Source organism: Poecilia formosa, unplaced genomic scaffold, assembly GCF_000485575.1.
Source record: "Poecilia formosa unplaced genomic scaffold, Poecilia_formosa-5.1.2 Scaffold677, whole genome shotgun sequence".
Taxonomy (NCBI): Eukaryota; Metazoa; Chordata; class Actinopteri; order Cyprinodontiformes; family Poeciliidae; genus Poecilia; species Poecilia formosa.
Window position 1 is genome coordinate 42869 of NW_006800616.1, and position 17125 is coordinate 59993.

Sequence of the window (17125 nt, forward strand, 5' to 3'; positions counted from 1 at the left end):
CTTTTTTTGTTGTAAATCCTAAATAAGGCCTAGTTCAAAATTAATTTCATCTGTTAAAGTGAATCTATTCATGTTCATAGTTCAGCACTGAGGCAAAGTGACATTTAAACATTAATTTCCGTTGACCTCTGGAAACCTTTTTTTCATTTCTTCACAATGATAGCAGCACAAATGGAACATTTTTGCTGCACAAACGTTTGACACCAATTTTGTTTGTTCCGAACCCGTCAGAGTTGTTTAGAACCTGTGATGGTTCAGCTGTTCCAGAACCACCTGATCATTAAAAAACAAAGAACTGACTATAAATCACACAGTTTAATACGTATAAAAACAGGAAGGGCAACAGACTACGAGGACATGAAGGTTTTCTATACAAGACGAATCCTAGAGAGATAGGAGGACGTGTGGATCTCTGCTGCTTCCCGGTTCTGGTCGGAGATCCAAGTCCAGGAGATTTCCTGTGAGGTTGATCTCAGATCTGCTCAGCAGGAATTCATTCAGTCTGTTCACAACATGGAGTTTGAGTCTGTTTGTCTGAGGTGATCGGCGCTCCTCGCCATCAGTCCATCCCTCCGATGTTGTGCTGCTTGAATGCCTGAGATACCAGACTCCCTGCAGGAAGGCAGAAGATGGTCAGAGGACGGTCAGAGGTCAGAGGTCAAAGATGCCGAGCCGAAGCCGCTGCAACAGAAATCTGTTTAAAAATCTGATTTAGTGAATTTCAGTCAGAAACGGTCAAACAGGAAGACGCTGGTCCTAAATCAGAAACCCAGGCCTGCAGAGGCGATTCTGAATAAACGCATGAAGCTGTAGCTTTCAGGTCCAACATTAATACATGACAGACATCTGGGACACAGTAGCCAGAACCCGAGCAGAACCACAGCAGGTCACACAGAAAGTCCACGGAGCGAGGCGGGAGAGGGAGCAGGAGGGTCAAAGGTCAAGCAGGAAGTTCATTTGGACCAATCAGCTCGCCTGCAGGGAAACCACCAAGCAGAACCCGACTAAAACCCATTTGGATCAGAGGCTGCAGCAGCTTTCACCTATCCTCAGTCAGTAGGGCTGGACAATATGGCTGAAAAATTTATCACAACACAAGCATTTTATATCAGTCGATATTGATAATTATTGATTAGTTATTAGTCTTAAATATCTGAAATTCTGCTAAACCAGTAGAATGACTTTTCCTGTTTTACCCTCAGTTTTCACTCCATGTTTTTTATTTTTAACTAGTTCTAAGAATATGTCAACTAGAGCTGCAGTTGAAGGACATTTTCAAATTCCTCGAGCAAAAACAAATTTTCTCAAATGCACCTTTACTTAAAGAGCAATGAAACAGTGAAACTCTCTACTGTTAACTCCAATTAAAGCTGAACAGCAGTCAATTTTTAAAAAAGAAGCTCAAAAGCTTTTTAGGAGTTACATACTTATAGTTATAGTGGTTAATTACTGTATATTTTATGTATTTATCAACTTTTGTGTGATCTGTAATTAATTTTTTTATTGATATGCATGTTAAATCTGTCATCCGTCATACATCTGAAGGATTTCCATGTGTCTGTGTTTTAATGATGGAGCCCAGGAAGAGTAGCTCATAAACAATGAAGCAAAGAGGCGGGGCATTAAACTCAGCAGGTCGTTGCTAGGTAACCAAGGAATGAGTGAGTTGCTAGGCAACCAAAGAGTGAGAGAGTTGATTCCACTAACCTATCTTAGCTAGCAGTGAGATGTTGAGCAGCCACAGGTTTACCTCAGCCTACATCTCCCAGAATGCTGTGCGGTTCTGGATCAGAGTTCAGTTGATATTCTATATATTTAATATTCTATCAGATCGCATGGCTATGGGAATATAATTGACTTATTGTACAGCCGCATCAGTCAGATACTGGAGCAGATCTTCATGTTTACAGGTGAATCAGGTGTAGAGCAGCAGGCAGCTGGGTGGTTCAAGGTGAGGGGCGGGGGCTGAAAGCGGCACACAGAGGGGTTGGGGACAGGCCGGGTTTGTTAAGCGGGTCAGCCACACTCAGCAGCAGCAGCAGGTGGGGGTGGGGGTTTGGGCTTACCTGGTGCCAGGGCCCCCTCTGCCCTGACCTTCATCCCTCCTTCTCCTCCTCCTCCTCCCCCCAGGCCAGAGCTGCTCAGGGCCTCAGGCCCCATGGGGAACGGGGGCCGCTCGCCCTTGTAGGGCTTTGGCCTGAAGGAGAAGTCTTTGTCTTTACCTTTGGAGCCTTTGGGCCGACCTGCTGTCTTCTTCTTGGACTTGCTGTCCCCCTTCACACCCAGCAGAGGGTGCACTTCTGAGGAAACAAAAGAAAGGTCGGACCTTCAGGACGCTGGGGAAACTTTAAGAGAGACATTCTGGATTCTTGGATAAGAACACATTGATAAATAATAGGCCTGTCACAATAACACATTTTGTTGTTCCAGAAGTTACCAAGATAAACGATATTATTGTTTTGAGACCATTTTCAAGTAATAGTGGAGACCAAAGCACCAGACTGAACATTTTTCTAACAAAAACTGGATGACGAGAGAGAAAAGAGAAATAAAAAGATAAATCATACAAATAAAAATTACTGAGTTCATTTTAATTTATATCGCTGTTAACTGATTTATTGCTTCATAAATAAGTCCAGGAAATGTTCATTTAACAAACAGAAACCCATCTATCCTCCTCAGCAGAACCAGACCCGGTGTAGTGGCCCTTCGTACCGTCGCTGGGCACCCCCTGCAGTTCAATGGTGGTAGTGCGGGCCTTCTTCTTGGCCGGGCCCCCTTCAGATGACGGCTGCCTCTGCTTCTTGTCACCGCCTCCTGGCAGCGAGTCGTCCGGGGCGCCGGGCGGCACCGAGGTGTCCGGCGGCGGCCCGAATGGGTTCTCCTCTGGATCCTCGACCTCAGGGGCGATGGGCAGGTACAGTAGGGCCTTGTTGTCCTCCAGCTCCTCGTCACTGCACAAACAAACAGAGACTCAAAAACTGGAGAACGTTTACTGGCTCTGATGTGAGCAGAGGAGGTTCGAAAGGTAGGAGTAAAGATTCACCTGAGAATCTTTATTTTCTGGTTATAAACAGAAAATAAAAACACTAATTATAAAGATATTTCATTATCAAAGTGTGGGACAATGTGCTCCTGGAATTTTACGCACCAAAACCCATCTGATCCTCACACTTTAGAACCATAAAATCTCTAAACAAAAACATAAATCAAGTGTTTTCTTTTTAAAGAAAAATAGTGATAATATTTGTGTCTTCAACATTCAATCAATCAATCAATTAAGTTTATTTGTATAGCACATTTCAGCAACAAAGCAGTTCAAAGTGCTTCACATCATAAAAACACAAAAATACAAAGTCGTAGGAGACAACAGTCAGCAACAGAAACATAAAATTTTGTCTGGCGGTAGTATTACACATCAGAATGTTTATCAATGTTTCATTTATAATGTTTCAAAAGCAACTCTAAACAGGTGAGTTTTAAGAGTTTGAAACAGTGTTTCAGCTGTTTTGCAGTTTTCAGGAAGTTTGTTCCAGATTAGTGGTGTATAGAAGCTGAATGCTGCACCTGTTTACAGTTACCTTTGGTTCATAATAACTGGAAGACTGATCAATAAATCTGATGTGAACTTGTCTGAGGATGTTGATGTTATTTGATGTTTATTGTTTGTTTCATAATTGGGAACGGCATTATGTTTTTAATGGCGTAAAGCACTTTGCCTTGCAGCTGAAATGTGATATGCTAATTAATTTAATTAAAATTAAAGATGTGCACATTCTTAAAAACAAACAACTGACTATAAATCACAATAACAGAAGGACGACAGACTATGAAGATTTAAAAAATTTAAAATTTCTAAAGAAAAATGTAAATTAAGTTTTTGTTTTGAAAGAAAAATGGTGATAATATTTGTGTCATCAACTTTGAACTCCAAAATAGTTGGTTCTTTCTGGTGGAGGTCAGATCAGGCGCCATTAGAACTTCTCGTAAACTTTAGTAGGATTTCATGGGATTGACCAACTTAAAGTCAATCCCATTGACTTTAAGACATAAATTATTTTCATTCACATGAAAATGATTTGTGTATTGTTTTTGCTTTTTATGCTTTTTAATAAATGAAAATCTGAGACATTTTCTTGGCTTTTAGTGTGTAGGGGACTGAATAGAAATGCATGCCACACTTTTCAGAGTCCTGTTAAGCCCCCTCATGTTTACCTGCTGCAGAAAGCGACGATGGGATCCACCGTGGTGACGTCCACCTCCTCATCCTCAGCAGCGTCTGCGCCTGAAACAGGAAACCAAGGTCAGCTCCAAGGTCACCTCTGAGCCGCAAGGACACAAACGGGAAAACAAATCCAGACCAAAAACACGAGCGGCTTTAGAACCCAGAGCTCAATAGTACCAGCGACCCAATAGTACCAGCGACCCAATAGAACCAGCGCCCCAACAGAACCAGCGGCCCGATAGTTACCCGTCTGCTCCGGTTCACTTTTGTCTTCATCCTCAATGTCAAACTCTGACTCCCGCTCCTCATACTCGACGTTCTCGTCCAACTCTTTGAAGTCCGGAGCGAAAGCGCTCCAGTTTTCCTACACAAAACACACACACACACACACACACACACACACACAGAGTGAGAGAGAGACAGAAACACAATGTGGTTTGATAGTGACAGATTGAATATCAGGTGAAAACTCTTCTACGGCAAGCTGTCGACTGATCTAATTGCAGCTGACGTCTGTCGTACCACTTGGTTCTGGGCCCAGATGGACACCACTCCACTGGAGATGGAGGTGATGATGGGTCGAACAGGATGCCACTGGAGGGAAGCAGAGGCAGGATTAAAGCATTCGGAGCAACACGGAGCAGAAAGCGGCGGGTATCGTTCTCACCGCCACGTCCAGCAGCAGCTCTCCTCGGGTGCCGTGCAGAATCTTCACCAGGTTCCCGATGCTCTTCTCCCAGATGTAGAGGGCGTGCTGCCGGGCCGAGCCGGCTACGATGTACTCGCCGTCGCCGGAGAAGCAGCAGCGCTTCCAAGGAGTCCTGGAAAGAAAACAGTTGTTTTAGGAGTCCACACCCTGACGGCACCCGAGTTAAGAGTGGCGCCGCGTACCTGTTGACCAGATCCTGCAGCTTCTGCATGGGTTCTGGCTCGCCGTCCCGGCCGCAGGTCAGGATCTCTCTGCCGTCGTACACCCTGATGATCCTGTCGGCTGTGTTTATCAGGAAGCAGCTGCAGGAGGAGAACATGGTGGAGACGAGGACTTTTAACGACCGCATCATCTAGAGCGTTTAATATTCAGAATGTGACAATAGAGCCCCAACAGAACCAGACAAACTGGACCGAGAGCCCCTCTGGACCTCACCTGCCCTTTCGAGCGAATTCTATGGACTTGATGGCTGTGGTGTTACTGGTGCCGGTCGTAACTCTGAAGGACGCCACCAGCTCCTGAGTGTTGGTGTTTAACACCAGAATCTGCAACGAGACAGATCATGGTGATGCCTCTGTCTCAGACTGACCCTCCGTCCATCCAGACCAGGAATCCAACCCAACCGTTCATCCACCAAACCCTGAACTTAACTGACCCAATTTACCAACTCAACCCTTTACCCACCTAGTTCACCCACAAAACTCTATACCCACCCTTAAGGACCTGACCCTTTAATGACCCAACACTTTACCAACCTTTCCTTTGGCGTTGCCGGTGTAAATATATTCCCCCCGCCGGTCGAACGCCGCTACCACGTTCAAGTCCGAGTCGTCGTCCACAGGCAGGACCACGTGCTTCGAGTCTGATAACGTCAGCAGCACCGGAGCTGATTTCATGGGACAAACCAGCACCTTGTCTCTGAAACACACACAGCGTTTGGTCAGAACCATGACGGTTCAGTCCTGCTGGGTAGAGACAGACGCTGAGACGCTCACATGTCTCTGGGATGGTACTGCAGCTTGAGGATGGGGGACGGGAAGCGGAACCTCTGGTCACAGTCTCCAGTCAGGACGTCCCACTGAGAGACGATGTTGTCCGTCGAGGCGCTCACCAGCTTGTGTCCGTCTCGACTCCAACTGGACCCAACAAAAATACAACATTCACATGAGACTTCAGCACAAAATCTATCTTCATAAGACGCAGCAGATCCTGTCTCCATTTCCACAGATCAGACCAGATTTACTTCGTATTGTCATAAAACGTTTTCATTGTGACGGAAACCTGCAGCCTGAACGGCCGTGTCTCACCACAGGGAGCAGACGGGGTGAATGTGTGCGCTGATGATCTTAGCGATTCCCCGAGTGAGGAAGTCCCAGATGACGATGCGGCCGTCGTTGCAGCCCACGGCCAGCAAGGTGCCCCAGCGGTTGAAGGTGCAGGTGAGCGCCATGCTGATGCAGTCCAGCGTGCCATCTGCCTCCTGAACACAAAAATTCAAAGTTATCACAGCTGATGGAGCCAACAACATTCTACTAACCAACTACAGGAGACAAATATTAACCAAGATGATTCCTCACTCCTCATTAAGCTGCTGGAGGATTAAAACACGGTGGCTTACCTCTGGGTAGTTCTGCCCAAACGATTCTACAGAAGAAATAATAATAAAAAAAACAGGTTAAATGTTAAAGTCATCAAAACAGCAACATATACAAAAACAGAATGAGGAAGGAGACCTGAGGCACGTCATAAACTGAAACATTCAGTGGAAAAGATAGTGAAAACAGAAGGAATAAGAGTTTTAAACAGCAGTCAGAGCATTTCAGTGATATAAGAAATAACATTTTTACTGGTTTCTGTGTGAAATTACTCAGCAAAGGTCCCCAAACATCGTCCCAAATATTCTGTTCATTATTTGGCAACTTTTTAGATTCTACAGCTCTGATCTCATTTACAAGATTGAATCACGTGCGAGTCAAAACTACAATATCAACATTACATTGGCCTAGCTTGACAGAAATCTGGAAACTGAACTGGCAAACTGCTAAGTTACAACTTTCTAGAGACCACTACATCTCTGTTATCCAACCTTTACGATGATGGTTAGCTTTTAAAATTTAGACAATAATTGGTTATGAACTGCAGAATATACCTAAATGTTGTAACACTGATGCAATATGTTTAGTGAAGGGAAAACCTTGTGCATGCTTTCATTTTTAATAGATTATTGTAAAGGTATTTTACTGCTGCCTGAGTCCTGACCAACACATAGAAGATGGATATTATCTCAGCAGAAACTCTCCAGTTATAGAAAAAATAAGTTATTAGCAGAGCTGAGTAGAGCAGCCAAAAACTGTACTGCAGTATGAATACCACCACTTCATTGTGTTTATACTCAAGTTAAAGTAAAAGTGTTTGATAAAAAAGGCTATTAAGTACCGAGTAACTGATCGTGACATCTGATTTAGAATGACATCAGAGAGACATAGATACAAAGATCTGTGCAAATTCTGGTGCATTTGAGACGAAGATAAAATAAACATAAAAATAACCTTATAAAATAAGTTCTAGAAGACTTTTTCACCTCTGTTTTTCTATCTTAACTTATGAAATGAATGCCCCCAGTGGGTAAAGTCTATATGTTAGAACAGGGTAAAGTAGTTCCAGTGACAATATGTACAGTTTGTAGTAGCTTATTGATCTCCAAATGTTTCAACAGGCTCAGCAGAGAGAAAACAACATTAAGCAACAAAGCTGGTGTAGAAACAAGAGGTATCACTTTAACATAAATTCTATTGTTCCTCAACAAGCATTTTTTTATCCAGTGAGGTTAACCGCAGTGGGTGGAGTATTCAAAGATTTTACTCAAGAGTACCTCACAATAATATAATAATTTTAAAAAGTTCAGTGAAGTAAAACGACTCCTAAACATTTACTCCAAAAGTTACTAAACTAAATATAACTAATTTTACAGTTTCTTTTCCGCGTTATTTATAGTTAGTCTATTTTCGTTTAAAATATGTTTTATTCGATATTATCTTCCCATAGAAAAACCTGGAATCACTGTTTGACTGGTGGTAAACAAATACACTCCCTTTGCCTCATCTCATAATAAATAAAGTGTTTTTGCTCCATTTACTTCGGTGTTTCCACGGTAACAAACCTGAGTAACCAAACGTTAAATCTGTAAATAGTTTGATTACTTTACATCAGCTGGCAGCATATGGCCTCACTATTTCCAGGCGTTATTAGATTTAATATAACCGAACAATGTATGCTAAATGTAGCTATCTGACAGTTCCTGTTTGTATTAAAATTAAAAAGATTCATTTGTAAATATTAATCAGTTTGTTCTTATTTACCCGTTCAGTCTAGGCAGCTTAACCTATGTTAACAACTTTAATTGTTTTTATTTGTACTGTGACCAGAATTTTAGCTGTTAGCGTCCTCGGCTAACAGAGGAAGATAACCACAACAAGACTGGAGCGCTGCAGAAAAACTGAGCCGCAGAAACAAAAAGATGCTTATTTATATATTTACCGAGCAGCTCGAGATTCATCGCTGGTTGTCCAAGAATCCAAAGTCCCCTAAAGCCCGATTTCACGGAATATTTTTGTCAATTCTATTCGTTTCTGTTAACATTTGTTGCAATTGCCCTGAGAGCGGCGCCACTGAGGACCCCAAACAGAGCTACCGAAGAAGCGCCTGAACTAAAAGATAGCTGCCTGCATGATTCTGCTTCAGGTAGAGTTTGGGCTAAAATGTTAAAATTGTAGCAGATGCATTACATAGATAAACACACCCATCATATTTAAAACAAAATGACAATAAATAAATAAATTGATTTTCATAAATGAGTTTGATTAAATGAATATACAAATAAATTAAATAAAGAAAAAATACTTAATTTGTCCCAATAGGATCAATTAAGTTAAATTAAATTAAGTGTTGCTGCCAGGATGGTGATGTTGTGGACAGGACGGATCTCCAGTAGCAGTCAATCTTGCAATAAATCTTGTAATAAAGGTTTTGACTGAAGACCTTGTTACTGCATAACAGATTCGTGATTTTCATGGCATATAACAGCTCAGCACTTGGGCAGTAACATTTCCTGAATGACACCATCAGCTGGTAGTAGTTCTGCTAATCCACCTCCTTTGCTCTTCTTTAAATCTCTGTCTGGCCGTATGGTAAGAAAGATGTTGGAGTACGGGATATGATCGCTGTCCATTATGATGGATGGAAGAGAGGGTCTGAGCTTCTTTCTTCTCTCCTTTTTAGCTCTTTTGGGATTTGGGGTAGGGTTCAGCTTTTCAAATGCTCATCACCTGATCCCAGTTGTAAAAACAATACCTTGTTGTCATAGTTACACACCATAACAATTGTACGGTAGTAAGATATTAAGATCAAACATTTTTCCAACTGGACAGCCTCCAGAACCAGAGACAACAATATTCCAAACAACACAAAAAATGATTAACCAAAGTCTAGAGAGAGAAGAAATCAGAACTAACAGTATTGGTTCTGCTCTAGAACTGGATCAGTCATCTCCAGTCCATCGTTCTCCAGAGAGAATGATGGAGAACGATGTTTTCTCATTGGCAGCCGATGAGAAAACATATCATCGGCTGCCAAGGAGTGGATGTCCAGCAGATTTAGAGTGTGAAGATAAGAGAAACAACCAGAAACCCCAGAGCTACACCTCAAACTTTACAAGCCTCCATTAGCAGGTAAAAGGTCGAAGATTATGACTAGGAACCAGTTGCGCTCTTTGGAATGGTTGAAGGAGAAAGCCTCTTCTTTCTAGAAACAAGATGGCCGCCAGACTGAGGTTGGCAGAGCCACATATGGATGAAGGACAAGACTTCTGGGACAATGTCCTCTGGACAGAAGAGACCAGAGTGGAGATGCTGTTGGACTGTGATGGACAGAACCAGGACGGACAGAACCATGATGGAGGAGATTGGACACAGCAGATCAGCAGACACACCTCACACCAACTTTAAAGCACAGTGGTGGATAAGTTATGATTTGGGCTGCAGGACCTGAGTGGATCTTCAGTGTGTGACAGCTGAAGCTTTGTTCAAAATGGGTCCTCAACAGGAGGATGGTCCAAACACAACAGCTAATCAGAACCATCCTGAGTTGCTTGTGGTAGCACCTGGATCTCAGGAGGGGTTCTGATTATTGGCTCAGTCATCCAGGTAACTGGTCAGTGTGATGTCTGCTGCCAACATCACAACCTTTCTTGACCCTTCACTCTTTCTCCTTCGTTCGCTTTAATTTTATGGTTTTATTGCTGCCTATATTTCCACCAGATTTGAGTTAAAGTGCATGTTTTATGTTGAACTTACGGAAAATACTTCAAACTTAAACTTATGAGACTTCAGACAACGCGAGGCAGTAAAAGCAGCTGCTGATGCAGGATCCGGGGAAGGATCCGGAGCTGGAGCGTCAAGAGCTACCACACCCTGCTTCCTGTTTTCATAATAAATGTCCAATAAAGATTAATATGAAAACTTAGTACATATGAAGCTGCTGTCTTAAAAAATACAGCAGCTTATTAAATCAACAATTGCATATTGTTGATTTAATAGGTGGATTAGGTAAAGCTTCTGAAGATGCAACATTTTAATTTTAATGAGCAGAAAAATATGAACAAATCACACATACTGTCATGAAAAAAAAACAAGCAGGCAACAACTGAAGCGCAAACATTTTTTTATTTTCATTCTATTTTTCAAGCTTTTTATGCTATTTTTGTAAGACCTTATTGAAGTATTGTCAAGTATAGTTTGCGTATCCATCCATTCGTCTGTCAGACCTTAGCTCGACTAAGTGAGGAGTTTTACTTTGGAGGTCTTCACCGGAAGTGCAGTGCGTTACTACCTGTACTTTGACAGCGGGATGTCTGCGTGTCCATGAGTGCGTGTGCTTGGTGAAGGCGCCACGTCGGCAGAAGCAGCAGCGAGAAGAGCAGCAGCAGCAGCAGCAGCAGCAGCAGCGGGTCTGCAGAAACTCTGGAGAAGTTGGTTGTTTGGAGGATTGACGGACTGACGGACCGACAGCTGCAGGGTGCAGGTTCCCCCTCCAAAACCCAGACCGAGGCCCACTTCTCAATCTGCTGCTGGCTCAGGTGTTCCAGCCAGAAGCACTGGGAACAATGGTGAAGGTAAGGACGCACCAGTATCCCCATTAAAGCGCAGCTTGCTCCAAGTTTTTCCTCCGCGCTGCTGAGGTCCGGAGTGATGATGTGGATCAGGAACACAGTTAGAGCTTGTTTTCACATTTAAAAGCCCTGGAGCAGAAACTGCAGCTGGTCCAACTAACTGAAACACCAGGTTGTTGTTTTTTATTCTGACTGCCTGGATAGAAGATAAAAACCTGCAGCTGTGGGTCACAAGAAAAACAGACAGGAAGAAAATCTGCTTTCAGGATAAATCTCCTGAAAAAGCTCAGATTAGAGCATAATGATGAGATGTGAAGCTCAAAGCTTCATGTTGTTTCACTGAAATGTGAAGAAGTTAACATCATGGTGTCACATCTCCAACAAGATGGAGCATTCAGGCAACACTAGGAGCCAAAACTAGTCAAAAATATGTTGAAATTTTTACTAAATGTGATTAAAAACCAGCCAAACAGAACCTTCCAGAGTGAGAGTGAGCTGAAAACATGTTAGATAATTACATGTTTAAACACGACTCTGAGCTCCAACAGTGATCTCTGTGTCTGGTTCAGTTTTCCTTCCCATCGAAGGAATGATCAGACACCAGGAGGCCGCAGCCTTTCCCAACCCTCCCGAGACTTTTTCCCAAGGTTCAGAGTTTCATAACAAACCAGTTCGCTGTCTGGTTTGCATTTAGAACGAAGAAAACAGTTCAGCAGCAAGCTAAACAGCCAGAAGGCTGGGCTTGGTTTGGTTTGGTTAGGAGACCAGGGGAAAGCTGGGCTGGTGGACCCAACCTGGTTCATGTTAGGAAAAGTTGAACCAGAACATCACAAACCCACAGTTTGACCTCTGTTAGAAGCAGGTAAAGCTATCTGATGCAGTTTTTCATATCAATCTATCGATCATTATTAATTAGTTTTTGTTTCAAGTATCTGAAATACTGGTGGCATGACCTTTTCTGTTTTATCCAAAATTTTCACTTCGCATCATAATTTTTTTTATCCTTATTATTTTAAGTAGTTTTTAGGCACAGTAGCAAAACTGCTGTTGTGCAAGTTACCTAGCAGGTTGTTGCTAGGTAACCAAAGAGTGAATGAGTTAGTTGATGCTACTCATCTTTTGAACTGTCAAAATAATGTAACGTTTTAATTTATTATTCTCTTTTTACCAAAAACTGGATAACAAAAAGTCTTCAGTCTTTGGTCTCAACTAGTCCTTATTTTGAAGGACAGTTTTGTTTACTGAGACTTAATAATTCACTTTATTTGTTGTTTCTGTTGTTTTGTTTATTTATTTTGGATATTTAAAATGTCTTCTAGTTGCAGTGTTAAATGTTCATTAGAAGTTAAAGTATATTGATCTATCAGAATGTTTCCTTGCATTATTATTGTGCCGTCATCATTATATCACGTGAAAATGGTCTGTAAACAACAATATTATTGTTTATCACAATAACTTCTGGAGCAATGTATCGTCCAGTAACATTTGTTATCGTGACAGGCCTGCCAACACAGCTTAGATAGCCTTCAGAGGTTGAGAAGCTAAAGCCTGTCCTCTGCCTACATCTCCCAGAATGCTGTGCGGTTCTGGATCAGATTATCTACTGATAATCACACTGAACATATCCAGTCCAGTTGGTTCGGTACCAGACGACTCCAGCTCCGTTTACCTCCTGAACTCATGCAGAATGTTTACATGAGGAACCAAAGTGTTCACTGCAACATTCTGTAGGGAAACTTTCGAAAGTGACACCAGACACAGCCAGAGAAGTGTCCCAGCTGTGCCTAAGCTGCGGACAGGAAGATGGACCGAACCAGAACTCTGTAACAGCATAAGGTCCAAAGCTGCTCTGCTCTGAACTGAATGATCCAAAACAATGTAAACATCTCTGGTTCTGGAGCAAAATCAGCTGAAGTCCAAATCCAGTGTTCAATCGGTCCAAAACGCTGCACAGCTGATCAGATCCTACTGGAGCTGCAGTGGCAATGATTGAAGTAATTAATTATTAATCAGATTAAAATATTCAGATTTTTCATTTAATCACTTAAGCTTATTTTTTACAGTATTATAAACATATTAAAAAATGCAAACAATTCAATTCCTTGTTTAAATAAAACATTTTCAGCATTCCTTCAGTGAACCTTTTTTCCATTTATAGCTGAAGATGTATCTGCAGCTAAACAATTCTTCTGACATCAACATGTGATTATTTATTGATTAATAATTGAATAGAAAAATGTGATTAATAAGAGACTTTTACAAAATATGATGTCAAAACTGCCAATAGAGAAGTTCTGGTTAGAACAGATTTACAGGCAAAGAAGGTTTTTAATCTTTAAATGCAAAATATTTGTTCTATTTTACAGTTTTTGTTTTATTACTATGCTGAGTGTGTTGTTCTGTCAGCAAATGTAGTCTAAAACGATTAATCAGTTACTAAATTATTCAAAAATTATTTAAAATAATCAATTAATTGTTTCAGCACTAGATGCTACTGCACACTGGTTCTGTTGTGATAAATCCCTCTGAATTCAGAAATTCGGTGAGATTTCTGAATTCCTCTTAATTTCCCTACAGCTCCTTTTATCCTGCATTCAAGCACATCTGGTAAACCGGATCATATTAAAACAACACAAAGTCATTTTAAGCCTTTTTTTAATCCTCAAATGTTTTTCTTTTAATAAAGTATTCCTAAACAGCATTGACAACTTTATTTTTATCTTTGTCCGTCCATCCAGCAGCTCAAGTTCCTTGTTTAAATTTATGTGTTTTAGTCTTTATAATAAAAACCAGGAGTGGAGTACGTAGTTTTAATGTTCCCAGCTGGTATAATTAGTGCTTAGACTCCATCTTGTTGTAATTCCTGGTGACTCTTCAGGGTTTTTCCCCAGGACGTGAACAGCGTGAACGTGGAGCCGCAGCCCGGGACCAGCCTGGCCTCGGACGAAGCTGAGCCCACCGACAGCCAGTCCCCAGAGGGTAAGCGCCAAGCCGAGGGATGTGTCTAATTGCTGGTACATCAGATCGCTGGTGCAATCTAGGCTCGGATGTTGCTGCTGCTACTCCAGAACCGGTTGTTTTGTCAGCAGGATCAGTGTCTGTGTCCAGCTGCAGCTGTCTGTGTCGCAGCACCCTGTGCACCAGTTCAGACCCCTTTTGGTCAAACATGGCGACCCAGCCTCCTGAGGATCTCCAGAGTGACTTGAAATGACTCTAGTGCATCTCCATGACCCAATCAAATCAAGTCTGAGATGTTTGAACATAGTTGTCATATGACATCATACTTCCAGGAACTTTGATAGGCAGTTGCTGTGGAGTTGCTACAACAACAATAAACAAGAACCAGCTTAGAACTTGCTCTCGCCTTTTTTCTATCTAACTTATAATCAATATAAGGACATTACAACTACTGCTCAGTCACAAGTTTTGAGAACTCCACCCACCTTTGTATAAAATTAAGATGAATATCAGTGATACTTACTGCAATACTTATTGGTGAACTAGCATGTGACGGACATGTAGCCTATGTGGATGTTGCTGCATGTACGTATTCTGCCAGTCACCAGAACTTATTCACACGAAGAGTTTGTACGTCCTTTACAAATCCGTTCAAACATTGATTGTATGTGTCCATGGATTTCAAGCTGCAAAATTCCTCCAGATGGTGGACTATCTGTTCACCAAGTAGCAAACTATGTCATAGAATGAGATCGGAGGCAGCTTGTCCACATCATCTGGCATATTTTCCTTCTTTGTCTTCATATGGGTCCATCCCGACAGCAGCCATTTTGTTCATTTATCTTTCTCTTGCACATTGGTCAAGAGTGGCCATATATTTTCCTTTTGTTGGTCTCTAACCCATGGTTCATCAGTGCTTTGATGCTTACCGAGATGGCATGGATCACTTCCGGTTCAAACTTATGGCAACTATGTATTATAATCAAGTAGAATTTAAAGTTCTTCCTTCAGGTTGATATGAAAGATGCAATAAATCCAAACTCTGTTTGATCTGCGTTCCAGACCCCGGTAAAGATCACGCCGTCGCTCCGCCTGGCATGGTGTGGCGGGTCACCGGCGGCCTCTTCAACGTCACCAAGGGCGTAGTCGGTGCCGCGGTGGGCGGAGTCGCCTGGGTGGGTGGGAAGAGCCTGGAGATCACCAAGTCGGCGGTGACCACAGTGCCGTCGATGGGGGTGGGGCTGGTGAAGGGCGGCGTCTCCGCCGTGGCCGGCGGCGTCTCTAGCGTGGGCTCTACAGTCGCCAACAAAGTGCCGTTCACCGCCAAGAGGAAGGACAAGGCAGAGTGAGGAGGCGGTGATGATGATGATGACTGACGGATTGCCCTGCCCTGAGCCAACCGAGACAGACTGATCTCGACCAATCAGACGCCACCGTGCCTTCCCCTGAACGCCTCATCACAACAACTCCAGACTGTAAAATAAAGACTGTGCAGCTCTACTTCACCGACCTAAACGTGTTCTGCCCCATGTTGGTGACGACACCCTGATAAGCCCCTCTACCAGTTTACGGACCAGTCTGAGGCCACGCCCTCTTTCTGCTCTCCAACCACAGACGTCTGCTGAAACCTTTCTGTCTTCAGATGCTGATTTTTGTGCTTTCTGTCTGTTTTGAAGTATTATTGCAACCTGTCTGTCAGTTAAGTGTGTGTTGAGGGGTCAGACTGTTTCTTCTGAGGAGCCCTTCCTTCGCTCTGCATGCAGGAACATCTCTGAAATATCTGAAGAGTGACGACTCTCTGCAGCCTCTTTATGGTGAAACTTGTTGTAAAGAGGCTGACGTTACTCAGAAAAGGTGAACTGTTCCTTTAATCAGATGTTTACTCTGCTGCAGGAATCAATCATTAGCATTTCAATGCAGATGTTGTCGAGGATATGAAAGATGTTTATGTATTTTTTTTTCAGTATATCAATAAAATAGTTTAGAAGGTTAAAAATAAACAGGACTTTTTCTCAGTTTCTACCTAATATCCAAAATTTACTTTTTGCATCTTTTTGTCCTTCCATTTTCTGGTAGCAGTCCAAGCGCTAAAGCAACAATGTCCAACTTTTTTATGGAAGTAAGTTTATGTTTTCTGGTGTCTGGAAAACAAGCAGTTTCAAAAACCTCCCGATTATCAAGTCACAAGGACGGTGCCTTGTTACCTAGCAACTCAAGTGGAGCTTGTCAGTTTGTTTTATGTGATGTTCAATGGCTGCTGGAGAAGAGCAGTGTTTGGTTATTGACTCGGTTCAGAAAGCGCTGCTGCTGCCTTGCTGATGGGTCAGAACGCTCCACTTCTGGGTCAAAGATGGACCATTGTACTATTGCATGTCTGTTTGCAATGGGGCCGGACAATCAATAACAAAATATATTGTGGTAGACACATGATCAATATAAATGGATCATGCATCTGACAGAATATTCACTGAACTTCAACCCAGAACCACACAGCATTCTGGGAGATGTAGGCAGAGGAAAGACTTTAGCAGCTCAACCTGTCAAGGTAAGCCAAGCAAAGTTGGTGGCATCCACTAACTCACTCACTCTACGGCTCCCTAGCAACTAACTCACTCTTTGGTTTCCTAGCAACAGGATTTTTAGTATCTTGCACAGCAGCAATTTGAGGTTTTGCCAGTGTGCCTGGTATCTGCTTAAAAAACAACATGGAGTGAAAATTGTGGATGAAATAGGAAAGATCACGCCACCAGCATCACAGTGTAAATATTTAAAACAATACAAAAAAAATCTCTAATTATTGATAAAGACTGGTATGAAATGCTTATTTTCTGATAAGATTTTCATTCAACATCCAGCCCTGGTGTGCAGTTATTTTTACGTGCAGTAGTAAACAATGAGTTGGGGGCGTGGCCAGCAGCTTATTTGCATAAAAGTGACAGAAATCCTAAAACAGCTCATTCTGAAAGGAACTGAAAACGGACATAACTGAGCTGAGAATGATTCTGTGCAGCAAAACATAACAAACATGTTTTGCACAGCTGATAGACCTATCCTAATTTGTGTAATG

At 42.3% G+C, this 17125-nt stretch overlaps 2 protein-coding genes across 3 annotated transcripts; one reads left to right on the plus strand and one right to left on the minus strand.

Annotated features, from left to right (window-relative positions):
* Positions 1-296: 296 nt before the first annotated feature.
* Positions 297-8629, minus strand: rbbp5 (retinoblastoma binding protein 5). Of its 2 annotated transcripts, none has more exons than XM_007542292.2 (14): positions 8472-8629; positions 6553-6578; positions 6242-6414; positions 5930-6070; positions 5690-5852; positions 5370-5479; positions 5117-5236; positions 4893-5046; positions 4748-4819; positions 4472-4589; positions 4216-4285; positions 2716-2954; positions 2067-2300; positions 297-612 (listed from the first exon to the last, which is right to left on the minus strand). In XM_007542292.2, exons 1-14 carry the CDS (start codon positions 8488-8490, stop codon positions 560-562), a joined length of 1692 nt encoding a protein of 563 aa, XP_007542354.1. In that variant the 5' UTR covers positions 8491-8629; the 3' UTR covers positions 297-559. The 2 variants fall into 2 exon arrangements, with proteins under 2 accessions (XP_007542354.1, XP_007542355.1); XM_007542293.2 differs by having other exon boundaries at positions 2223-2300; positions 8472-8628.
* A 2193-nt stretch (positions 8630-10822) lies between these two features.
* On the plus strand, positions 10823-16058 carry LOC103130791 (transmembrane protein 263). The gene is made up of 3 exons (XM_007542291.2): positions 10823-11103; positions 13992-14079; positions 15121-16058. The coding sequence occupies exons 1-3, from the start codon at positions 11095-11097 to the stop codon at positions 15405-15407; spliced, it is 384 nt and encodes a 127-aa protein (XP_007542353.1). The 5' UTR covers positions 10823-11094; the 3' UTR covers positions 15408-16058.
* Positions 16059-17125: the final 1067 nt, after the last annotated feature.